The 27,461-nt window shown below is 37.7% G+C and overlaps 1 protein-coding gene across 3 annotated transcripts in view; it reads right to left on the bottom strand.

Annotated features, from left to right (window-relative positions):
- Positions 1 to 1,070: 1,070 nt before the first annotated feature.
- Positions 1,071 to 27,461, bottom strand: part of ABCC4 (ATP binding cassette subfamily C member 4 (PEL blood group)) — a 274,791-nt gene continuing 248,400 nt past the window's right edge. For all 3 annotated transcript variants that reach the window (XM_072622112.1, XM_072622110.1, XM_072622111.1), the window contains exons 28-31: positions 25,678 to 25,850; positions 25,201 to 25,306; positions 14,272 to 14,406; positions 1,071 to 1,419 (exon numbers count right to left, since the gene is read on the bottom strand). In XM_072622112.1, coding sequence (XP_072478213.1) covers positions 1,312 to 1,419; positions 14,272 to 14,406; positions 25,201 to 25,306; positions 25,678 to 25,850 — 522 coding nt within the window. In that variant the 3' untranslated portion in view covers positions 1,071 to 1,311. The remainder of the gene's footprint in view (positions 1,420 to 14,271; positions 14,407 to 25,200; positions 25,307 to 25,677; positions 25,851 to 27,461) is intronic.

Raw genomic sequence — 27,461 nt, 5'->3', positions numbered from 1 at the left:
ACAGACTGCAGAAGACCTAAAGTCCAAGGCACTGCTACAGCTGATTAGTTAACTGAAGGATGTTAAGTCCCCTTGGGGGTGGGGGGGTAGGGAGAGACTGAGTACCAACTAGGGAGGGCAGGGAAAAAAGGAAAGTGATTAGAGCCAAAATGATGGAAGAGAAAGGAAGCTGAACCTGGGAGCAGCAGTAAGGAGGTCAGAAGAAAATGAGGGTAAAATCAAGAAAGGAGGAAAGCTGTTCTGCTCAGTGGTCCTAACATTCTTCATTCACTCACTAAAAATAGACAAAGCCACAGGAAAGAAGATGTGTTTCAAGAACTTATTAAAGGAAGTAATCTCCATGACATGTCCTGAGGTCATTCTTCATTCCCCAAGCATTCCAGTTAATTGAGGATTAGTGCATGTGGCTTCTTTTTAAAAATTTCCCCATGTTCAGTATAAAACTGATAAACAGTTCCCCACCCTTGCTAATCCTCCTATAGTTAAGATAAATCTAAAAGATGAATGATTACAATGAATATACGTCTGTGCTCTCTGCCGTTAGATAAGTGGATTCCTAATTTGAGAAAGCTTACATTTGTCTCCCTCATTCTGTCAAGAAAAATAATGAAATAAAATAAGCCTCCCTCAGTACTTTGACTTTGCATCTTGAGCTTGAAGTGATACCTAAAGCTAAAAGGTTCTGTCTTTGCCATATATAAAGTCCTACCAATGCACATGTATCCAAAGTGCTTCTAACATGAATTATTTCTGTTACGTTTTCTTCTGCCCACTGGACTAATTTACATAAGGACACTTAAAAAATGCAAATCTACAAACATCAAAAAGAAAAGATGACACTTCAAGTGGCAACTTCACCAACATTCAAGTAATAGAATTCCTGATTATACACATTTGAGACAGTTAAAAAGCACTACATATGAGTGATTCCTTACATGACCTACATCAGCTTTGGTTTGAAGTCTGGGAGGGTACGATCACCTGGCTGGCTACTGTTGTTGGTGTTAACCTTTGATTTGGCTAAAAATCAAAACACAAAAACCAAAGAAAAAACCACAAAAACAACAGCATTTAAATAAAAATGAGAAATAATCTTGTTTCATTAGCACTTAAAATTATTGGGTGAAACCAGAAAGCAATTACATATAAACTAACAACACGTGGTACATAAATATATGTTTTTATGTTAAGAATAACAAAAATACAATCTAGTCCCATAGTGCAAAACCACTGTTAAAAGTGGTCCATCTGCTCTAAGAGGATTCCATTAGAGCTTAGTGATCTGGACATAACATTTCCACTCTTCGGAGATCATAGTGCTGTCTCAAAAACAATTAGACCTGGGGATGGCTCATTCGAAGTGTTCGTAACTATGTAGCCATTCTGAGTAACTTCTGGATAATTCCTTCTGAAGTATACCTAAGAAAGAGACAAAAGTGCAAATTTTTATTTAAAAATAATTTTTTTTAACCCATTGATGACTCCTAGTTACTTAAGTCACTCTTTTCTGGTCCTTTGTGAGGTATAAGTATATAGCACTTGTCTGACAAATCAAAATAAGTACAATGGTTAGAACAGAGTCCAATAAACCAGGTGTTTATTCTTCTTAAGAATAAATCCCATTAAAATCCTTACCAGGGCCAGCCTGAACGACCTGTAGATAGATCCACTGTCGTTGTGATCATTCCGATTTATAGATATGTTTTTATCATGACCTTAAACGGCTAAGTAAAATCATTTTAACTGGCTCAAAACACGGAGATAAATTAAAAATGGGGACAAAAGAGGCTGTGAAATCTAGCTTCTGCACAAGGATTCTCATTTTCACACACAAAATGAGCACAATGGATTTGGATGTTAATATCAGGTTGTAATCCCTATATTTTACAAACTATGATTGACAAGCATTGAAACTCCAGAGTAAACGTATGAAACGTCCTGGCGTTTAATTTGTGCGGCAAAGCAGTTATAGGGCCTATAGAAATGTGATCTGGGGATAGGGAACCACCACAAAAAGGCTTTAACAATGACTCAACCAAGCAACTTCTCTAAAATGTAAGATGATACCAAATAATAGGACAGTTCTTTGCCAAGCCTTTGAGTTCTTGAATTCTACCAATTTCTAGCTGAACTAGAAGAGATACAGGTTTTCTGATAAATGTATAATCAGAACATAAAGGAAATGAAATGCTGTCAAGTCTCTCTGTTCCACAATCATCAGTTTTTAGCAGCTGTATCATATCTCTGTTCCTTGACAGATGCGCATAACAAAATGAAATAATGTCAAGACTTGTGGCTCTTATCTAAAAATGTGTTTGGTGAAAAAGGACTTCAAATGTAATTTTTTTTTCAAAGAAGAATGTGAAAAGTTTTGTCTGAGTCTTTAAAACAGAAAATGCACCATCTATCAGAGGCTGACATGTGTCATGAGCCAGAGCTCAAATTCATACTGTTCTGGGGCCATTTTGTACAACCTGACTCCAAATATATTTGTGGGCACCATCAACAAAGAGACTGTAAGAGATAATAGACTTTGCACGCGAGGAAAAAAAACTGTTGAAACACCTATATATTTTGTGTAGCTTTCTTCTTTTTCCTGTTCGTCTCAGTAAGTACTACTCTAAGAGGTATCCTTACATATAAAAATACTGTGTATTGAAACATCATTTAACAAGAAAAAAGTAGGGAATTTTGTGCTAAAGCTTGAACACACCTAGATGAAAGCAATGTACAGCATTTTATGTGTGCAAAGGACTTGAAAATATATTTTCTGAAGTGTCACCCTCGTGTCCATCTCCCCCACCCCTGCAACTGCTTATGCCTTCCCATACAAGGTTCCCCGGTATTTCCTTTGTATATGTTTTATATATCTATATGTGTATATGTTATTCCTGTATTAGAAAGGATATGCATCAAGGAGGGAAACTATTTTTTTCTGTCTTTATATGTCTTACACTTAACTTAGTACTAAATAAATAAGTGTAAAGGCTTCACACCAATTGTGGGGACTTATTTCATGTTTTTTAAGCTATTCTGAAAGCAGAAACTTATTTTAATGGAGACAGATTTTGAGTAATTATGTGGTTTTATATTTATGCATGTATGTGCAATATTGTATGTGTTACATACACACACAGCCCCCAAAAGGGACAACTTTTCGGAACAGAAATATCATGAATAGAAGAATAATGAACCTTCACTTTTTCCCAGGAAGGTTATATCCACTAAAGCAAATATATAGTTATTCACAAAGTACGGAGGGCTTTTGGTCGGGGATACCTAAAAAATGAAGTAAGTGATCATGACCTTTTTCATGACCACCTCAATATAAAAAAAGGAAATCATAAGACCTGTTATTGCCTAGTTGTGGGAACTTAGGCCTGTTTCTAACCACTTGCCTTCAGTTTTCTGACCAGTAAATGAAAGGATTGCATACAATAGTATTTGAGGGCTTTTTCTAACTCTAATAGTCCTATGATTCTACAGTATTATACTAAAATAACTTTAGAATTAGAGACTGAAATGCCTAGCTTTAAACTTGTTTTCCTTTAGATACAGGGCAAGCCCTGATTGGTCCTTTTCTTTATCTCTCTGTCTCTGTTATCTCTCTATCTCTGTCTTTTTGTCTGGCTCTTTTTTAAAAGGTCAAATCTCAAATATGTAGAGACTGGAGTCAAGAATAGTAGTCATTCCCTAACTGATAAATGGATAAAGGATATAAACAGGCAGTTTTTGGAAGAAGAAATTAAAGGTATATGTAGTCATATAAAAATGTTCTAAATCATTACTGATTAGAGAAATGCAAATTAGAACAACTTTGAGATACCATCTTATACCTCTCAGACTGGGAAAAATGACAAATTTTGGAGGTTCTCTTCTCTCTGTGGTGGAAAGAAGTGGAAACTGAGGGTATGCCCATCCACTGGGGAATGGATGAATTAGTTGTGGCATATTGATTATGAAGGAAAACTACTGTGCCATAGGAAATGACAAGAAGGCTGATTTTTAGAAAAACAGGGAAAGACTTGCATGAAATAATACAGAGTGAAACAAGCAGAACCAAAACAATGTTGTATCCAGTAACAACAATATTGTTCAAGGAGTTACCATGAATGACTGGGCTACTGTGAGTAATATGAACATACAACTCAACTATGATGTACTTATAAATGTGGAAGTATGTACTGCATTGTTCCATACACTATCTATCTATCTATCTATCTATCTATCTATCTATCTATCTATCTATCTATCTATCTATCTATCTATCTATCTACCTACCTACCTACCTACCTACCTACCTACCTATCTCTATACGTATATCAAATGTTCGCCTTCTCTAATGCAGGCTTGGAATAAAACTCAAAATGTAACAAAAAGTAAATAAAATGAATTTTTAAAAATGAGACCTATGATTTCATTGGTATAGGAAATTCTCAGTGAGGAATTCCCTGTGCCAATGCAGATCAACAGCTATTCTGAAATTTAAAATCTCAGAGGATTGAACACTTTAGTAGTCTGATGAAGCCTGTAAGACCCCAATCTCAGAATATTGTTTTTAAATGTAAAATAGCAAAATACATAGAATTACAAAGGAAATCATAAAATAGCAAAATACACAGAATTACAAAGGAAACCAGTTGAATTAAAATACAGTTTTCAAAATATATTTTTAAAAATTACGTTCAGAGACCCCAAGTTAAGAACCCTTGTTTAAAGCTATATAGGGGGTCAAAGGATAAGGACAAACATTTCTCAGAAGTGCAAACTGTTACCAACCAAATGAAAGAATGCTCTAAATCATGAATGGGAGGAGAAAAGCCAATAAGAACAAGTCTGTGGACTCACTTCATACCCTACAGACTGGCAAGGATGCCAAAAGGTGAGAATAGTCAATGTGGGAGGTATTGTGAGAAGATAGACATGTTGATGGATCGTTGGTGGAGTTGTGAATTGGTGCAATCACTGTGGAAAGCAATTTGGAATTACATAACTAAAGTGGCTAAAATATCCATATCCTTTGACTGGAGTATTCACAGCTAGGTTTGTACCCAAGGAAGACAAGGATATGAAGAAAGTTTTCATATGCCCCAGAATATAGCAACCCTTTTTGTGATGGCAAATAATTGGGAATATGATAGATGTCCATCAATTAAGGAGCGGCTGAATAAACTACGTTACCTAGATGTAATGGAATATTACCATGCTGTAAGCAATGATAGATGTGATGAATATGAAGAATACAGAAAAGTATGAAAAGACCTACAGGAACTGATGCAGAATGAGGTAAGTAAAGTCAAGAAAACAAAATATATGATGGCTGCAACAACGTAAACTGAAAGAACCACCACCACCATCACCACACACACACACACACACACACACACACACACACACACACACACACACATCAAAAGTGAATGCCGCAAAATTACAAAAAGTAAGCATGCCTCCATAGAAGAGATATGTGGAGACACAGGCACCAAACAAATCTGCAGGGTTGGGAGAGTCACAAGTGTTGTACGTAGAATGTCAAGTTCAGACTTTTTCAATGTATCAATCAGTTATGCTAATTTTTTCCCCTATTATTTTTTTCCTTTAAAAATATTATTTGTTATATGGGAGGACTACTGGGAGAAATTATGGTGATGTAAAAAAAGACATTAATAAAAATTTTTTTTTTTTAAAAAGCTCTTTTTAGAGTTTCTTGGGGACACTTTTAAAGTTAAGTGACTTTCCTAGGGTAACAAAACCAATATAAGTCAGGGATCTGATCACAGGAGGTCTTCCTTGATTCTAAGGTACTATTACGCCATGCTGCTGCTCCATACTTTTCATATATGATGGGAACATGCCAGTCACCAGATGTGGTATGTATGTCAATCAGTGCCTGGCTCAGTCTTTTTCTCCTCACTAACTCTTGCCCTCATTTTAAGAGATTTAAACATAAAATCAATACTTCCTCAAACACCCTAACCTCACAGTTCCTCAACTTACTTTATAAGACCTACTCCTCCACAGTAACTCAGCCACACACACAAAGATGGTCATGCCCTTAATCTTGCCATCACCTACAAATGCTCCATTTCTATGTTCATGAATTCTGAAATTCTTACCTGATCTCAATTCTCCCATGGTTCTACTCTCTCAGTTGAGAACCTTGCCTCATCCTTTGCTGGAAAGACCAAGACCATTCTTGGAGACCTACCTTTCCTTTTGCACGCTTCTTTTATCTCACAACACCCAGGTATCTTCTACCACTATCTCCTATTTCACTGTTGTCTCATGTAATGAGATGGCCCTTTTCTTTGCCAAGGCAAATTCTTCTAGGTACACAAGTGATCCCACTCCATTCAGTTTTCTCCAGCAGATTAAATTTTTCTATTATTCTCAGTTTTTCACTAATTTTTAATCTTCTATTTACTGCTCATTTCTCTGCAATCTACAAACTTGCCCAGGTTTTTCCCATCTTCAAAATCTTCATTTGATCCATCCATCTCCACTAGACATCATCTTATAACTCTCCTTCCTTTTGTGGCTAAATTTCTTTTTTTTTTTATTTTATTTTATTCTGAATTTAAGAAACAAAATAAGCATGTCCATAACATGTCCAAAAAGTTATTAAACTGCCTATACTCTTTGATCCAGCAATATCTCTACTAGGTCTGTTTCCAAAGATGATTAAGGAAAAAGAACCTCTACGTTCTTAAATATTTATGGTCACTCTCTTGGTGGTGGCAAAGAAATGGAAATTGTGGGGATGCCTATCCATTGGGGAATGGCTGAACAAGTTGTGGTAGATGATCATGATGTTGACAAGGTTCCTCCACTTCCTCCTTTCTTATTCTTTTGAACTCTCTACAATTTAGATTCCATCTTCCTCATTTAACCAAAACTACCCTCACCAAAGTTACTCATCATCTCTTAATAGCCTAATCTAATGAACTTTTCTTAATCTTCATCCCCTCTGCAGCCTTTGACACAGTCAATCACTTTCCTCCTTGATATTCTCTTCTGTCTAGGTTTTGGTGACACTCTTCTGGTTCTCCTCTTACCTATCTGACTACTCCTTCTAAGTCTCCTTGGCTGGATCTTCATCTAGGAAAAGTATATTAACTATGGATGTCCCACAGAGCTCTCTCCTGTGCCCTCTTCTCTTTTCTTTTTTTTTTTTTGTTTTCCTTGGTGATATCATTAGTCCCACACATTGAATCATCATCTCTATGTTGCTGATTCTCAAATGAACCTACCAGTCCTAAACTTTCTACTGATTTCTAGTCTAGTATCTCTAATGACCTACTGGGCTTCTTGAATTGTACTTTCTGTAGACATCTTAAATTCAACATATCCAAAAGTGAACTCATTATTCTCACCCTCAAACCTTTCCCTCTTTCTAACTTCTCTATTATTATTGAGGGTAAATATGAGACAGGACCTGAAGGCAGATATTCTCGGCTCCAAAGCTGTCCTTTATCTCTTAAGCCATTCCATTTCTCATCACAGAAGAAACACTAAATAAATAACTGAAGAAACCCCTCACCAAGCAATATTATCTGGTGTTTTGTGTAGAAGGTTAGTGGACAGCCATCCTACAGTTTTCTGCATCTAAAAAAATTATTTATTACTATGAAGTAATGAGTGGCTCATGTATCAGAGAGTGATTCAGATTGCCTGCATCAGCTTTTTTGGAAAAGAACAATGTGGATCAAGAAAGCCTGACTGGGAAACACCTGTTTCCAGATGTTAAATTTCCTGTTGCTCAAGAATGAGTCCTAATCTGCTGGAGTGAAAGCCTTGTTGATTTTGGCTAATTCCCATGATTTTACAGTTTTGATTGATGCACTCATGTTTAATGCTTGCACGTTAGAGAGGCTGACGATTTGAAAGCTAGTGCTCACAAATGCTAGATGTGGATACAGCTTGCCAAAAAGATCTCAACTTGAATGACAATTGTGATAAAGATGATTATGTTACATATTTCTCTGAAGAGGTGTCCTGGACTAATAAGCTAAGGGGAAGACCAAAAATTTAATTGCTCTGTGATCTTGTGTAAGAAGTTTCATCATAAACGTATGATCAATCTAAGGAAGATTGCTAAAAAAAATTTAGTCAAGAACTTCTAACAAGGCAAATCAGCCTTGTGATGGCTGTTGTTTGGTGTAACCAAAAGAATACTACACTGATCACTGCAATGATCTATCACTATTCCAAAGGACTGAAGAAAAACGTGTTACTCACTCTCCTGACAGACAAGATGAGTTTGAGGTACAGAATGGGACGTACATTTTAAGACGAAGCCAATGGGGAGATCTGTTTTGCTTGACTCTGTAAATCTGATACAAGTGCTTTAGTCTGGGGACTGGTGAGGATGATGAAGGAAGAGAAAGGGAAATGGCTGACCAAACTGTGGTATGTAAATGTCATGGAATATTACTGTGCCATAAAAAAGACAAATGTGATGAATACAAAGAAACGTGAAAAAATTTAAATGAACTGATAGAAACAAATAGATGGAACCAAGAAAACAATATACGTCATGATTACAGTTTAAACAGAAAGAAAAATCATACAAAAAAGTGAATGTTGCATAAGAACAAACATGACTCAAAAGAAGACATATGTGAAGACACTCCCCACCCCACCCTACTGCAGAGGTTGGGAGATTCACAGTATGGCACATATTTACAGACTTTTTCAAAGTATTGTTATGTATATTTTTCTCTTTTATTTTATTGTTTTGTCTTAAAAATATTATGTTATATGGGACAATTCTCTGGAAATTGGGGACATACTGGGAGAAATCATGGTGATGAAAAAACCCAACAAGAAAAACAACAATAAAGGAAAACAATAAAAGCTCATTTTTAAAAAAGATTATGTGGTCTATCTGGAGGACAGACCAAAGAGGAGATACTTTTGGCAAAAGGATCACTTAGGTAGCTGCTGTAATAGTCAGCTGAGAACCGTCAGGGTTATCATATCAAAAAGTGAAAAGGATGTATTGCAGAAGCCTTATCAAATATAATAATTACAGTATGTAAACCAGAATTTAAAAAATAATGAATAACGTAGTTAGCAAATTTGCAAAGTCCTTTAAAATGACAAAAGCTCTTTTACAAATAGCATCTCATTTGATCCTCTAAATAACCCTGAAAAGCAGGTGCTAATTATTATGGTCATTTTACAGATGAGGAACTGAGAATGACAAAGTTAAGCTACTTGCTCACAGTCACACATCTAGTAAGTAGATTTGAACTCGGATCGTCCTGACTCCAGGTCCAGTGTTGTGTCACCTAACTGCATATTTAACTACATTATTCCCACTGAGAATATTAATAATTTTATCATGAACAAGAAGGGTTTTGTACTACTATTAGATAAAGTAAAAATAATTTTCACGTATCTTTTATTTAAATTTTCACCCTTTAAAAACTCCTATTTTATGTAATCTTTATAACGTGTATAATGTATTAGTACAGTAGTACACACACGTAATTATAACCCCCGGGGACTTGTCTGGGCATTTCCATTTCACCAAACATGGCGGCACCCTGAAGGGCCTTTGGAGAATATCCAGATTGCCTAGCACTGAGGACTCTGTGTCCCTGATCACACAGGCAGGTGTAGCCTCCTATGAATGACTCCCTGTGTCTTGAAAACCGCCTATTCTTTCTGCTTCACTTTCTGGCTTATGTTCTTTCTTGTGTACTCCTTGCTGCACATTTTCCCATCACAAGGGTGCCATGAACTGAACTGGTGAAGGGGAAGGCCTTCTTTACCCTTCACTGTCTTTCACTCTGGTTTCTAGAAATGATACTGGGTGTGTTTGCTTCTGTTCTGTTTTGCTTGCCCTTAATCCCACTGGAGCCACGGTGATGACCCTGGAGCCAGCAGTGTAGATGAGATGGTGCAGCTAGGCTGGCACAGAAGCCCCAAGAAGCCAGGGTGGCTGAGACTTGAGCCCTGTGGCAGTTTTGGTCTTAGAGCTGGTACTGTGTTTGACAGTAACTGAGCTAAACTAGGCACCTAATCCCCTTTTCTTCCCCAGAGATTGAAGTAGTACGAAGGGTTAGTTCTCAAGGGAGGGGAATCATGCTTCCCTTGAGGAGTAACATATTTGTGATTGTGATTATACCTTTTGAAGTAAATATTTTGGTATAAAAGCTAATCTTTGGCTAATGGAACTGGGGTGTATTTGAGGAAATATCATCAGGGGGCCTGGAACCATGTATGGGAGCCTTGGAGGAAGGAGTGAAATGTAATATAGCCGGCCTTCAGCCAGCAGGTACCAGGCTGGTCTGTTACATAATTTACGTGGGACTATATGTGATGGAGGATGTTAGTCATGCCTGGCTCCGTGATTCCATTTGGGATTTTCTTGGCAAAAATGCTGAAATGGCTTGCCATTTCCTTCTCCAGCTCATTTTATAGATGAGGAAACTGAAGCAAACAGGGTTTAGTGACTTGCCCAGGGTCACACAGCTAGCAAGCGTCTGAGGCCAGATTTGAACTCACAAAGATGAGCCTTCCTTTCCTGATTCCAGATCTGGCACTCTATCCACTTAATTTCTCTGGGCTTCAGTTCCCTCATGTATAAAATGGTGTGCATTGGAATCAATGGTCTCTGAGGTTCCTTGAGCTCTAAAGTTATGATTGTATCATCCTCAGAGCACTGGGCACTTAGTAAAGACTATATATATCAGTTGAATTAAAAGTGGGGGAACATACAGATTGTCTCTGACTTCTTTGCTAGCTTACTAGGTCCTGCGACAGTTTCCTGCGCTGCTGGCATGGTTTTTGAGTTCAAGGTTATTTCCATACCTTGGTCAAATCAAAGCAAATCAAGTACTTATTTAGCATTTACTATATGTAAGAGACTGTGCTAAATGCTGGGAATACAAGAAGCAGTAAGAAAAAGATAGTCCATGCCCTCAATGAACTTACAACTCTAATGGGGAAAAGAAAATATAAAAGGAAGCCGATGAGCTGGGGAGGGCAAGAATGCTGTGGGGAGAGAGAGGATGGGGCATGATGGAGAAAGTCTGGAGTCAGAAGAATGAAAAATGGACACTTTCCTTAAAATGGAGGTTCTGTGCCACAGGAAAGCATCTGATTAAGACTTAGGGGAGGAAATACTTTATATGCTGTCATAATTCATTAAAAATTACTCATTGAAATCAGTTTAATTTTTACCTATATCCTTTTTTTTTTTTTTGCTTTGAAAGTTAAGCCTCTCAGTAGGAAGAAACCAACTCTGTACCTATTTTGTAACCTTGCCTATATTAAGTTACTTGATTATGATGATGGATAAAGTCTCTCCAAGTCCTTTGTAGCCTCATAATTCTGTGGATATGCCGAACAAGCAGCAGCTCAATCACATGAAATGCCTAGTCCCTTGATTTAAGAGAAAGTTGACTGATTCCTGAGATAACAATTTATTTGTCTGGAGGAAGATCGCTGCTATGTTTCACCCAGAGTTTGGAGGATGATTCTGCTTTGACAATTTCAGGACCAGAATACATTAAATAGAACCGCAACTTCTGGATTTTCTAGTGACAGAGGTTGTGTTAAATATATTGGTAAAATAAAAATGTACCCTGAGGGGCCCCCCCAATGTGTGTGTGTGTGTGTGTGTGTGGTATGTATATACATATACACACATACATACATACGTATAACACCTATTATATATATGTGTATATATTGTCTATCATCTTTCTATCTGTCTGATTGTCCATCTATCTAAGTATCCATTCATTCATCCATCCATCCATCCATCCATCCATCCATCCATCCATCCACCCATCCATCCATCTATATCTATCTCCCTAGCAGTTCGTAGTCAAAGTCCCATTTGGATAAAGGAAAAATAAGGGATGAAGAAAGTCTTGAAATGTAAGTACTGATAGGGATACTCTAGGGCCAAAAAGACATAACTTGTTAGGCATTATGAATCTTAGATTAACCTTGGCATTTCTACTAGTGTTTTGTAACCTGTTCCAAAGGAAGTTAGTTATTTCCTATTCAGATCTAAGCTCCTTCAGGCCATCCTGAAACTACCCATATGAACACTGTTCAGAATTAGCCTGACCCCAAGAAACATCAAACAACTAGGATACTACCACAGCCTTTCCTGATGCCGGTCATTCCTTTGCCATGCTGGGAATTCCTCCAAGCCTCCATGTAGGACATGTATCCTGTTCAGGTAATTAGGTAGCATCGATCCTTGAGACATATATGAATAAAATGAGCAGCCACAAATTAACTGGGGGAAGCCATGATCACTGTCTATCATGAACTATGTACAAATGCAGAAGGGTTTCCTTTCGTGCTTAAGATTACCATAGGAAGAAAATGGTTCAAATTAGTCTGTGTTGCTTATCCAAGTAAACCAACAATGTCCTTAGGGTCAATGAGTTCTTAATTCTTTGAAATGAAGGCCTGAAACTCCAGATCTAATTTGGCTTTCTCTGGACCAGTGGTTTCAGAGCACCAGGGACTGGTGATTGAGGGTGAGTTAGTTAAAGGCCTGGTCATGCACACGTAACCACCAAAGTCTCTGAATGTTTGAAAACATTTTCTATGAGGTTCTGGTACACCCCAGGGAGTGACTTAAATATCTGCCAACAATTAAACAGTAGTCCCCAAACTAACCATGCAGAATCTACATTTCACAGGCCAAGCCTAAGGATATCTGTATCTATAGATACACACACATACACACAGTGTGTACATGTGGGTATATAAACACACCAAAATACACTACCAAACGCTAATATTATAACATACTCCCCTGCAAATAAAAAGTTAATCTAGATGTTTTATGAGTACGTTTTATTCTTTAAACTGTCAGGACAGTTGAATAAAAATATATAGTATACTTGAAATATATACTATATATGTGTGTGTGTGTGTGTGTGTGTGTATATACATGTATATACCCATATATCTAAAATATTCTGTTACATAATATTATGGCCTACATTCTAAACATTTTCCATATTACCTTTCCAAACTGTTACATAAATTATTAAATGAAACACCAACCAACACCCACTTATGAAATTAATATTATATGTCAAGGACTGGGGATAAAGAAAGAAAACAGCCCTTGTCCTCAAGAAACTTCTACTCCATCAGAAGAGAGAAGCCCGATGGGAGCTTTAAGGTAGGAGGTGATGGTAAAATATTTGTTGAAAGAGCTGTCCCCTCCCCTTGTAGGGGAGAGGCCTTTTAACTTTAACACAGTAAAGAATGTGTTAGTTGAGTCTGAAGAAGGTCAGCGGGCTAAAGACAGGCTGAACCCAGATGAGATCAGACAGCAACATCAGAGGAAGAGTTCTTCTTTTATGAGGATGCCCTGGGCACTTGTACTTCCTAAAGGTGCATCTAAAGGTATGGAGAAACTACAGGTATTCTAAGAAGAACCTGGTAAGTCTCTCCAAATTGCACCAACATATGCAAATGTATGCAGGGGGAGGGGATGGCAAATACACATGCTCCAGAATATGGATCAAGAAGGAAGTCTTTCAGACCATACAGAAATCTTGTACTTGTGTGCAGCACTTAGGTGTTCCCTCACTCACAGGCCCTCAGAAAGCTTTTCTAGTATTTTGTGTGTGAGAATCCTTTCAAAACCATAGTTCATGAATCCCCGGTGATGTGCACATTTTTATAAATCAACCATTAGTCATAATAAAGACTAAAGCAAAGGCTCTTAGTTTTTATTAGCATAAATTTAGATCTAGAAATAAAATTAATTGTGTACATGATTTTTAAAATGTTAAGTGATTTCGAAAAAGAATAATAGCCACCTCTAAGGCACTTTCCTCATGATGGGTCTGTGAAAGAGATGAGGTTAATGTTATTGTCTCCATTTTACAGATGAGGAAACTGAGACACAAAGGTAAAGTGACTTACATAGTGGAGTTGGGAATCAAATCCAAGCCTTCTGATAACAAGACTCATTCACTTTCCACTATTCTATGCTGTTTCTCTTAAATTAAACCCGTATTGTTAAAATAAATACAATTCTAAGCAAAGTATCACTAGGCAGACGTAATTTCTCTTGCTGAGTCTTTGCAGGTTTCATTTCAAGTTGAGATGTATTTTTAAGACCCAGTTATGAAGCTGAAATCCTGAAGGTTTATAATTGGAAAAGCTTAACTATAGTTGCTTTTAACTATAGTGGAAAACAGTGCTTGTTAAAAGGCTGTGGAGGGTAAAAGTGCAGAGTCAGATGCTAATTACACCTTCTTGGCAAAATCTTACCTGCTTTGCTGTTTCAGTGAGGATGGTGGCTTCGGTCTTGCCTGTTTGCTGCACCATCTTATAAAACAGGCTTTCTCTATTTTGGAGCAAAATATATGGCTCATCATATTCTTTCAGTCTTCCTGCTTCCAAAACCTGTTAATCAGCAAAAGCAAACATCTTAAAACACAATGCTTTGCAGCAAGGCATTATGATGAACATAATATTTCGGAAGAGGTAAAGGAGGGAGACAGACAAGAGATGGTCTATTTAGGTGGTCCAGATGAAGAGACTGTTCAAAAGGTTTGATTATACCCCATTCCTATTCAGCAAAGAAAGATCTAAAGCTTTCTAGTAGAAGTTCTCAATTATTTACTAAAATCATAATTTTTATAAAGTATGTCTCAAGTAATGGTTTTATTCCCAATCAATAAGCATTTACTAATTCCCTACTCTGTAGTCGGCACTATGCTAAGTGCTAGGGATACAAAGAGGCATACTATAGCCCTTTGCTACTATTAATAAGCACTAAAAAGGATGAAAAAGCTTCCTGATTTTAGAAAACAGACATTCTTAAGAATTTTATGGCTGCTAGATTGAATTACACCAAATCCGATCTAAATGGTGAGTGATGTGGTGGCATGTAGAAAGTGATGTCTGTGACAGCTTAGATCAGGAAGCCTGAGAAAGTCAAGGAATACTTAGGTGAAAGAGCTCCGAAATTTCATGAGATACACAGTATAATGGTACACAGGTACCACTAGAAATCTGGAATACACTGTGGTCAAAGATGAAAAATCTATTTGGGTGGAACACACCACGGTGCATGAATATAAGAGAGACACATAGTCCATAACTTGAAGGAGTTAACATTCCAATTAGGGTCAGGGGAGATGATGAAACACTAATGGGGAAATGGTAGACAGGGAAGGGTGTAAATCTGGGAAGTCAAAATCAGGATTGTACTTTAATACTGTAATAGTGGAAAGCAAGGGGAACAGGCTGCTATCTAAGTAGCTTTAACATCATTCATCCGCATAGAAGAAATCTCCAGAAACTTTATTTTCAATTTGAATCGGACTTAAGAATGGTGGCAAAGAAAAGGAAATTAAAGAGGATATCCATCAACTGGGACTAGTTGAACACATGGTTACATACGATTGTGATGGAATACTATTGAGCTGTAAGAAATGGTGAGCAGAATGCTCTCAGAAAAACCTGGAAAGACTTACAGGAACTGATGCACAGTGAAATGAGCAGAACCAGGAGAACGCTGTATACAGTAACGACAATATTGTATGATGATCACCTATGAATGACTTGGCTATTCTCAGCCATGTAATGACCCAAGATAATTCTGAAAGACTTACGATTAAAAATGCTATCCGTTTCCAAAGAAAGAACCAAAGGAGTCTGAAGGTAGACTGAAGCATACTTTTTCTTTACTTTATTTTCCTTATTTTTTTTGTCTGTGTTTTCTTGTACAACATGACCAACATGGAAATATGTTTTGCATGACTGCACATAAATGACCTATATGACACTGTTTGCCTTCTCAATGAGGGGAAGAGAGGACAGAGGGAGAGAACATGGAACTCCAAAGAATGTTAAAAACTGTTACAGGGGAAAATAAAATTATTAAATTTACAAAAAGGAATTGGACTAAAGAAGCAATTATATTTAGCACCAGATTCTAATGATTATGGTCCATTTTGCTGTTGTTTCAGTCCCTTCAGTCATGTCTAACTTTTCATGACCCTATTTGGGGTTTTCTTGGCAAAGATAAATGGTTTGCCATTTCCTTCTCCAGATCATTTCAGAGGAGAAAACTGTAACAAAAAAGGTTAAATGACTTGCCCAGGTTCACACAATTAATAAGTTTTTCAGGTTGAATTTGAACTCAGGTCTTCCTGACTTTAGGCCTGGTGCTCTATCCACTGCACCACCTCGCTTCCCTTTTGGGGTCTACTTATCTATTTGCAGAATGATCTAAGTCTCTAGCTTCTCTTTTCTTTCTTTTGCTGCCTGCCTTTTGGCTATTTTACTACTCAATACCTCAAGCAGAGGATAAACAAGGAAGGAGGGTTTTGGGGTAGGGGGAAGGAACTTTGTACTTTCCTACTTATTAGTGGCTTTGGTTAATGGTTTTGAGGCTTGGGTTGGTGGTACGAAAAACTGGAACAGTTGGCCCAAATGAGGCTCTTAAGAGTTCCTGTGGATCTCAATGACTAAGTCCATCTTTTTTAACTATTACTATAAGAAATTGAGAATTAACTAAGAAAAATCTCATACTAAGGAAAATTTTCTTTGTATCGAATAGCAGTGCCCAATTTAGAATTTGTGATAAGATATTTGACATTTTTAAGCAGGGCACATTTAAAAAAAATATATACCCAGGTATCTCAGTTAATTCCGTCCCACCTATTTTAATCTGAAATATTTATTAGATCCCATAAAGGATGTTTTCCTATTAAGCTTTTGTTTACTACAATGAATCATTGTTTAGGGTAGCTCTCTCAAAAGACTTCAAGAATAATTGAATCTGTCACATCCACATAATAATTAAGATGTCCTATAATTTGGCATTCCAATTTAGATGCCCTGAATGTATAATTTTCCTTAAGTATAGCATTAGAGAGTATAACCACTCCTACTGAAATTAAAGAAAATACACAATTTCTAAATACAGGCTTCACTCACATTAAGGACTATGCAAATAAAATAAACCAAATTACTTGTTAAATGATAAAATGTAATCGCTACAATAAACATTATGACTCCAAATTCACGGGAAAAGCTATAGAAGGCTTAGGAACAGTTTACTTTTCCTGTCCAATTCTGAACGAATTTATAAATTCTGTGGAAAGGTGTATGAGGGGAATAAGGAATAGTTTGAAAACACAATCCATGCTATGTTCAGAACTAAACAGTGATATTCCTTCATTTTATAGATGAGTAAACTGAAGGTTGGAGAGGGGAAGAGATTTGCCAAGGTTACACCGTTAGGAAGTATAAGAGGCAAAATTTGAACCTAGGCTTTTCTGGTCCTACCTCAACATTTTACTATGGCATGCAGGCGTTCATGACTGTAGATTGGCAACAAGCCTCATACTAAATGACAATGGGGTCATATGTTTTCTTACAGTTATGTGGGGCTTCATCGGCATGAGAAATTAGTGATTAAGCCCTCCAGTTCAGAGGCATTCCTCTAGTTGAAGAGTGTCTTTTGTCATGATTTGTATTTTTGTTTTCACTTAGGACAAAATTACGAAAATTTACTTTACATTTTTTTAGGTAAGCTTCTTAAAATTATAAAATGAAAATATACAACTCCAATCTTTTTTGTTACAAGTCATATCAAAGTACAATACCCTTAAATGAACTGGAATTTCACATCCAGAGCCTGGGCATGAATGACAACTGCCTGCTAAAAGACTGCTAGTTAAGACAGATGATAGCTCTGACTTCTCCAAGCGATAGATCCGATAGGAATGGGGCCACCATACTACAATCCCAATAAACAATAGGTCTACCCACAAATAAACTGGCAAATAGGAATAGTACTGCATGTTCCCTCTTATCAGATATAAAGACTAAATATTCTAGTTTTCTGGTATTCCTTACAGTAGCAACACCCTTTCAGAAAGAAGGTATTTTCCTAAATTGGCTTTGTGTGATTTAAAAAATGTTTACACACCCATGCAAATATGTTTCTTAATCCCACTTCTCCTGTGACTAAAACTGTGCCTTGGGCTCAGACTACTTATTGTGCTCCTGTCAAACTCATGTAAAAACAAAAAAGGATATTTCCATTTAATTATGAGGAAATATCTTTATTAGAACAAGCAATCCTTAACACGGAGATGTGCTAAATAGGACATAACTGCCATCAACTGAAACTTTGTATACATACTACCCCAGCCAAGGTTTTATAGACTCCTTGGACAGGGGATATCGGCTCATTTACAAGATGGCGCCACAGCTCACTGTGTTGGTAAAGTAAGATAGACTTGAGACTGTTCTGCATCATTTTTGCTATCCACTAGAAGGCTTTGAGAGTTACTTAGCTTTTCAGATTACAAAATGAACCATAAAAAAGAATTTGAGGAATTATGACGCCAGTACCAAGAACTTCTGAACAATGTAGAGGTGTGTGAAAATTGGAATAGGATGCTTTATGAAGCAATGAGCACTGTAAATGCACAGACATGAATGGGATGACCACTGTCAATACTGTGGACAAGGTCTGGACTAAATACGCAAGATAAATAAATATGGAGATCCTTCCACTCTAGGATTCTGTATCTCAAGAGCTGAACATCAGAAGCTGCTTCCCTGCAAGGGGTTAGGGAATTTATGCTACGTTCCTTGACAACAAAGGCCTATTGCTGAACTGGGTGTTAGTCACATGTGTATTCTGAACCACTGCTACAGATCTGAGTCTTCTGAGTAAAACTCATTAAAATAATCAGCTCCAAAGTGAAGTGACAACATTTTGAAATTAAATGGACCACAAAATAGTAATAAAGTAAAAAAAAAAAAAAAACAGCCTTTATACGGAGGAATCAGAGGAGTTAGAAATGAGTTAACTCAGACACTATCTAGCTCAACACCTTCTTTTTGCAGGCCAAATCACTTAGTTATGGAAAATGGGGTGGCATCCAGGACTTCATGCTTCAAATTCAGTGTGCCTTTTACTATCCATGCGGTAAACAGTATGATGGCAGTTACAGGGGTGTGATGGGAGGATAGACGCAAATAGACAATACAGTTTTGCATATGATCCTTGTCAACAAGACTACACTTGAAGAAAGACAAAACAGAGCCTTCCATCTTTGTAGCTCTTTATAGATTATGAGGTGCTCTCTGGCCCAACAACTTGTGAAGGTGGTATTGTAAATACTATTACCATTATTGTACAGATATGAAAATTGAGGACCACCTGGATGAGACAGTCTATCCTTATGGCTACTGCTCTTCCTATTACACCATGCTGTGTCTCCAAGCAGTCAGGCAGCCCATCTACCTGGCCTCGGGTTCTGTTGTTTGCTTTTCATGTCATTATGTGACATTAAACAAGCTATCTAATTTTAGTATTCAAGCTTCTATCAGCCAATAAACATTTATTGAATACCTACTATGGGCCGGGCACTGTGCTAAATGCTGGGATAAAAAAGAGACAAAAGACGTTAAGAACTAGTAAGGCGTTCACCATCCAAAGGAGGAGACTATGAGCAAACAGGCTATCTTCAGGATAAAATGGAAATAAGTAAGAGAGGAAAGGCATCAGAATTAAGGAGGGTTGGGAAAGGTTTGCAGTAGAAGCTGAGATTTTCGTTGGGACTTGAAGGAAGCCTGAGAGGTCGGTAGGCAGTGAGGAGGAGGGAGAGCTTTCCAGGCATAGGAAATATTCAAAATATTCAAAGATATGGAGCACTCATAAGATGTGGGATGTGTGTGTTCATCCTTTATTCCCAAAGAAGACCATGCCATCCAAGAAATAATGACATGACTTGCACTTGACTTTGTTTTGAGTGAGGGAGGGCTGTGCAGGTCACCAGCCTCACTTCTCCTCCAGAGCCATCTGAATCCAGTGACCAGATATTCATCAGGAGATGACCCAGGATGAGGCAGGTGGGGTTAAGTAACTTGCCCAAGGTCACACAGCTAGTGAGTGTCAAGTGTCTGAGGTGACATTTGAACTCAGGTCCTCCTGACTCCTGCACTGCTGCTCTATCCACTGCACCACCTAGCTGCCTCTTAAGATCTAGGATAATGTCTTACTCAAGGAACAGTTAGTACCACTGGATTGAAGAAGATGGAGTATAGTGTAAGAAGACTGGAAAGGCAGGAGGCTAAGTTACGAATGGCTTTGAATGCTAAATAGATGATTTTGTATATGATGCTGATGGTGATAGAGAGCCACAGGAGTTTACTGGCCAGGAAAGAGGCTACATGAAAATTAAGGGACCATTTCAAATTTTGGTTGGAACTATTAAAATATTCCAAGTCAAGGTGTTCTGATTCAAATGCTTCCCAAAGCCTTCCTAAAAGTTTCTTTGAAATCAGTAGCAATAAAGAGCCAGTTATATATTTAACAACTTCTCTGTTTCTGATTTTGCTTCTAACTAATTTTCTATCCAACTCCATTCCTACACTTCCACCCCCACTGGGCTTCACAGCCCAATGTTTTCAATGTTAATCACTGTTTTGTTTATTGCCCAGAAAACCTGAGAGTCATATCTCTCCAGACATTTTTTTTTCATGATACAAAAGGGCAAAAACGTGCCCTTGCATGCGGTGGAAAGCTCTACATAAAACCAGTAACAAAACATCTAGATAGTCTCAATAAGGGATCACGAAATTATAAATGTGGAAACAGTATTGAAATATAGCTTTAAATAATTGACCCTTAGTTGTTGCTGTTTTTTTTCTCCAGGTATAAATTACATGTTTTATTTTTTCAAAGAAAACACCTCGGAGAAAAGGGCTCTTGTTTATGAAGAGCTGAGAATCTCGGGTGGGGTATGGGGTGGGGTCTAAGATTATGAAATCACACAGCTGACAGTAAAGAGAGGAAAAAAAACCCAAGATCCCCTTTTGGTCCTGAACACTTTCTCTGTCATAACTCTACAGCAGTCTCCAGCTGATGAAAACTAAATAATCCCATGACTCAGACAATATTTTCTGTTGTCATTTTTCAGTTGGGCCTGATTCTTTGTGACCTCTTCTGGGGTTTTCTTTGCAAAGAGATACTGGAGTAGTTCGCCATTTGCTTCTCCAGCTCAATTTACAGATGGGGAGACTGAGGCAACCAGGGTTAAATGACTTGCCCAGGGTCACACAGCTAGTAAGTGCCTGAGGCCAGATTTGAACTCAGGAAGAGGAGTCTTCCTGACTCCAGACGTGTTGCTCTATTCACCGTGCCAACTATCTGCCCTTTTGCTTTAGGTATAAATTACATGTTTTATTTTTTCAAAGAAAACACCTCTAAAAAGCGACTCTTGTTTATGAAAAGATGAGCATTGTAAGGGACCGGGGTGGGGGAAGTAAGGTTTGGGTTGGGTCCAAGATTATGAAATCCCATAGTTGAAGTTAAGAGGAGAAAAACGACAACACAGTGACTGATCGGATCCCCTTTTGCTCCTGAAAATTTTTTGTCTTAACTCTTATAGCAGTCTCCAGCTGATGATAACTAAAAAATTCCATGATTCAGACAACATTACCAGTGGAACAATTTCAGAATTCTCTTCTCAACCTCTAACTACATAGAGAAAAAGTGAAGCAGGTACTAGAGCATACTGGGATTCTGAGGCAAGGCTGCTTGTGCTGTTGGCTAAAGAGAAGGCAAGTCACAAAGAACTAGCTAATCCTACAACCCAGCACAGAAGCTGTCTCCAATGGGGAGATAGTGCTATCTGGAGAAAGAGGATTTCTAAATTGTCTGTCTTGCTCCACTGTTTTGTAGCAAATGAGCAAATGAAGATTAAATTAGCTGTCATTTATGACTATACTATGTTAAATAAAGTTAAAATCGAGAGAATGACTTTATAAATTGGCATTCTAAGCCTAACAAATCAATGGCATTTAACGAACCAAAACTGGGCAAATCCCTTTGGAGAGCCAATCTATAAACAAAGCTATTAATTAGGTCGCAGTTATTTCCTAACAAGCCCTTTGTTTGATTTAGTTAGAGTAAACAAAACCCTTTCCATCCTTCTTTGTAGAGAAGTATTCACCAGTGAAGCAAAATTCAATTATTACACGACTTTATTATGACAGTGACACTGGCTGGCCACTTCACTGGAATGCTGTACTCTCCTGGTCTCAACCTGAGCTTGCAAACATCAGCAGCCCCAGCTGTTTTACTCAAAAGGCTTCAAGTTTACTGTACTTAAAATAATGAAAAGGAGAACATGATTTAGTTTGAGAAGATCTAGACTGAGGGGTGTGTGGGGGATGTTTTTGTATTGTGTATGTGGGGAAGTGGCTTGGTTTGCTTTTTAGTTTTTACGTCCCCCAAATTACCTTAGACTTATTTTGTATACAATTATGTATATAAAGAGAGGTAGGGGAGTTGGCTTGGATGCCAAGAACACCTAGGATCAAATCTAGCCTCTGATACGTACATATTGACCCTATGACTCTGGGCAAGCCACTTAACTTCTCAATTCTCTATCTTAAGATCATATACTTATATGTATATGTATATATGTATACATATACGTATGTATGTATAAATATATGTACATATACAAATAAATATAAATGCATATATGTATAAATGTATGTGTATAAATAAATACATATTGTAGATATGTATACACAAATATATCTGTATAAACAGCAGTAAAGGTACTGGCTCGTATTGGTAGAGGACTTGTAGTTCCTCAATGGAGAGTTTCCTATCCCAATGAAATATTCCCTACCCCTACCTACTCCTCAAAGAATGCCTCCCTGAGGGCTTTGATTGACCCAGTGCCTAGCACCTTTTTTGCACAGTCAAAAAATGCTTGTCGACTGAGCCCTTCCTAGCCTAACCTTTTCCTACCGTTCCTGTCTTCTTACACCCTACTCCCTTGACATGTTCACTTTGATCCTGTGACGCTGGGCTACTGTTCATCCCTTAAACAAGACATTCCATCTCTCAACTCCAGGCATTTTCTCTGATGGGGCCCCCATGTGGAAAGCTCTGCTCTGACTAGTGTCCTTCAAGTCCCACCTAAAATTCCACCTTCTATAGGAAGCCTTTCCCAACCCCTTTTAATTCTAGTGCCTCCCTCTGTTGATTATTTCCTATTTATCCTGCATATACCTTACTTTTCATATATTTATTTGCACACTGTCTTCCGTATTAGATTACAAGCTCCTTGAGGGTAAGGCCTGCCTTTTGCCTCTTTTGTAGTGCTTAGCATAGTACCTGCACATGATAGGGGTTTAATAAGTATTTATTGATATTGACTGAGTTAATCAAACAAAAGTTTGGCATCAGGGCTAAAGGGAGTCTTGAGGATTTCTCCTCAACTTAAGCTGGAGAACACCCGTGTCCTTGTGATCAGGTACATTACTGCTTGACTGTGTCATAGCTGAAGAAATACTCACTTGTCCTCCTAAACTAGTAAGGTTTATATCCCAGGAGGTCTTCCCTTTGAAAGTAGGGTTTTGTTGCCTGGTATCTCACCTGGACATTCTCCAATTCTTCCCTGTTAAGGGGCAGTTTTTCCACAAGAATGACCACTCTAGGGGGACATACTCTGAATGAGCAGGTTGAAGATTATGCTGAAGAAGAGGTAGATACAGCCCAAAGGAGGAAATTCCAGATCAAAAATTTACATTGCACTCTGAAGTTCTGCAATGTACTCTACTTGTATATTATTTCACACAAACCTCAAAAGACACTGTACCTGCCACTACAGTAATTACTATCTGAGTTTTACAGTTGAGGAAACTGGCTCAGAGAAATGTGGTGAATTGTCCAGGGTTACACAGCTGGTCAATGTCACAGGGAGGATTTGAAACCGTGTTCTGAACTCCAATTCCAGCACAGCAAAGTTTATTTGCCTAGAGCTCAAACTTTTTCTGATAAAGGATTCAACTTCTCCCCAAAGTCCTTCAAAACAGTTAAAAGTTCAAAGTAAAATTGGCCACATGTACAAAGAAGAAGAAATTTCTGTAGTCTATCAAATGTAATCCTGATGAGAAAAACAAAGATTAGTGAAAAGTGGAGATATTCATTTTCACAGCTTTAACTGAATCAAGAAGATAACATAAAGGGTTAGCTATGTAGAGCCCTTCCTATTTCTCCAGGCCAGTCTTGAATCTAAGGGCCACCCTCTATTTTTTTTTAGGACTGTCAGCATTTGTTTTCATTGCTCTGGAAGGGTCATGCCACAGCTTTGATCTGACTGTCCAGCAGAGCAGTGTCCAGCTGGTGATTTCCAGCAGTCTGGTTATGACACATTGCTGAAAGCTATGCTGATCTAAATGCATCTGGAAACCTGTCCTGTGCCCTTAGTGTTGATCCTTGACCTAGTTCAATTCACCACCCAATGTGGCATGGGCCTCCTGACATTATCCATTCATTATGGGTATACTGACTTGTGTAGTGGTAGGAAAATCATGACTTCACTGCTGGTACTTTATGTGGGGGCTCTATTTCCCAGGATGTAGTCATCAGTGATCTCAACTGGATGCTAAATGTGAAATAGGGGACCACTGCTGGTGATGATAAGACTGCCTAAGAAGTCAGGCTGGGCATCACTTGGCAGCAATATTCCTGAAGGGCTGACGTAGACATTGTATAGGTTGTCAGGAGCATCTCCGTTAGGAAAATGCTGGCCTTCTCCATGCTGTTTCTCTCCTCCCTACCCCCTGCCCTTTCTTGTCAATCAGTGTGCAGTCCCATATAACATATCTGTGATAATAAGCCTAAAGAAAATTCTGACCACAGTCACAAATTTTCTTAGGGGCTTTAGTTGTTTGATTAGTGTAAGAGATTTCCCAATTGGACTACAATAATCAATCTATAAGTTTATTAAAATATGGATCAAAAACACAAGAAAATGAAGCCAAGTGTTACTAAAATCAACGAATGTTAAAAGTTGTTGTGAGATGTGATGTTTTCAAGAAAAGGTAGGAAGAAGCAGTGGAATTGGCATCATAAAGGCCTGAGTTTGAAACTTGCTTTTAATATTTATGAGCTATATCACCTTGGGTGAGTCTTTTCCCTGGGTCTCAGTTTCCTCATCTCTCGTAACAGAATCTACCTCACAGAGTTGTTTTGAGGATGATGTAAGGTGTAAAAAGTGCCCTCACAGGATTCTATAAATACTAGCAATTATGTGTTTTCTTTTGTTCAAATCACTTTCTCTAGGGCTTGACTGAGATGAAGGAATGCAGGAAATCAAAAAGGCAAATGAAAATGAAATGAGAAACATATAGTCCTCTTACCATTATCTTGTCACTGTCAATAATAGTGTTTAACCTGTGTGCAATGGTTAGCACAGTGCACTGGTCAAACTTCTCACGAATGGTCTTCTGTATTAATTCATCCGTCCTGAAATATGACAAAAATTTCAGTGCAGAAGAGAAAATGCCAAAGAAAAAGAGAAAACAATAAAAAAAGTCTATTATACTTTAGTTGTGGAGAGGAAAAAAGATCCTTACATACAAAAATAAGTAAGACTACTTCTACTTTTTAAGCCAAAATTGGGGATGGAGATGAATGACTAAGAAATATTTTTTTAAGAATGGTAGAAAATAATTTTTACTTGGTAGAGAGCAAATTAGTCACACTTTTTAAAAAAAAGATGTTTGTTCTACCTCTTGAAAAAGCAGTAAAAGAATTTTGGCCATCATGACACTTTTATCATTCATTTAAGTTATGACCAATGTTGTGTCATAAAAATAAGACCCTTATTTCTGTACCTGGGATCCACATTGGCTGTTGCTTCATCAATAATCAATATTCGATTTTTCCTGAGAATAGCCCGGGCAAGGCAAACCAACTGTCTTTGTCCCACACTAAAATTGGATCCTGCCTCTGCCAACTCGGTCTCCATTTTGCCTGGAAGATCTTCGACAGCTTCTTTAAGTTGTACCTGCAGGGAAGTAAAGGTGAAGGATGACTTTCTAAACTAATTCTTACTGAAGAAATAATGTCAATCAGCCATGGCATCTTCAAAGATGTTTTTACTTCAGGAGACATAAGTTGCTCGTGTCATCCCTAGCCCACAAATGCTTGAGTGACTAGGAGGGCTACTCCCAACAGTTAATTACGACGCAGAGTATCGACATGTCAAGGCAAACTTTTTTTCTTACTTTGGAGAATAAATGTAATGGGAACTTAGATACGTCTTTTGACAAATATCAACAAGCGTAACATTTATTTCAGTCTTTTTACAAGTCTATTCATGATTCTATCGTATGCTAACACAGGTCATGCCAATTCCATTTTGGAACAGGCACCATAAGAATTCCTGAAGTTCAATGTGAGAAAATCTGTTATGTGTCATTTGAAAAGTAACTTCAGGGCCTGTGGTTCTCTGAATATCTATGTACTTTGACAGATAGATTACTATATTACGTAGCTTCAAAACATACTTTTATCTAGAAATAAATATTTTTCAAGAAGAGAAAAAGGTAAAACCTATTTCCTGAGATCTATTGCTTGATTTCTTTGGAGATTCCTCCCAATTTTGGTCCCATCCATAAATTTCAAGTGTTAATCTAACTGCATCTCCAATGCTATGAGCCTAACAAATTTAATTCCATAACAAACATACACTTGATCAAGGCACTATGCTAGGCAGTGGGGAATAGAAGATGAAGACCACAATATCTCTGTCCACAGAAAGATTAACATATAATAAGTTATTTTGGCTTGACATTAAAAATGTTTTCGCTTTAGCCTGTCTTTCCAGGCTTATATAATATTACTTTACTTCACCACCACTTAATTTTTTCCCCACCCAAACCAGAATATTTGCTGTTCTTGCTATGGTTATGCCATAGATTATTTACTCCTCCGCCCCCCGGGGAAAATGCACTCCCCTTCTGTGTACTACCCAGCTCCCTTCAAGGCTTGGCTCATGTGTCACCTCCTACCTTTCCTGACTTTAGTTAATATTAGTGCTTTCTCCTTCCTCCTAAAATTACCACATAGGTACTTGTTATCTCTCTCATAAAAATACAAGATTCTTGTAAGTTAATTTATTAATTTATTTTTAGTTTTCAACAAAATATAAGATTCTTGAGGGCAAAGATTGCTTTCCGCTCTGTATGTTCTTGGTGCCCAGCACACATTTAGTAAGTGGCTGTTGGATTGGATTGGGGTGATATAATCAGATAGTAATCAGATATTATACGTACAGATAAACATGATTGTATGAAGTAGTTATCCCATTTTCCTGCCAGATTTTGATATATTGGAGGTCAGCATAATAAATGAAATGGGGATTTTTCTGGAGGTGTGTAGAAGCCGCAGATGACACATGAAGGCCAGTAGATGACACTGAGCCTATGACCAAATACTTAACCCAAATTTTACAATGAGGTACTGTCAACACCCCATAAAAGAAAAAGAAAAATTTCAGATTTCTTCTCTGGTACAAAGGGGGGGAAAAATTTTTACTTGGATTTTCCAGATCATGGGGGCACCATGCCCCTCACCCCCTGCAATGTGAAAGGAAATAACTCTAAAATGTGACAAA

This window comes from Notamacropus eugenii, chromosome 6, assembly GCF_028372415.1.
Source record: "Notamacropus eugenii isolate mMacEug1 chromosome 6, mMacEug1.pri_v2, whole genome shotgun sequence".
Classification (NCBI taxonomy): domain Eukaryota; kingdom Metazoa; phylum Chordata; class Mammalia; order Diprotodontia; family Macropodidae; genus Notamacropus; species Notamacropus eugenii.
Note: the sequence above shows the minus strand (reverse complement) of the source record. Positions and strands in the feature narration are given on the sequence as shown.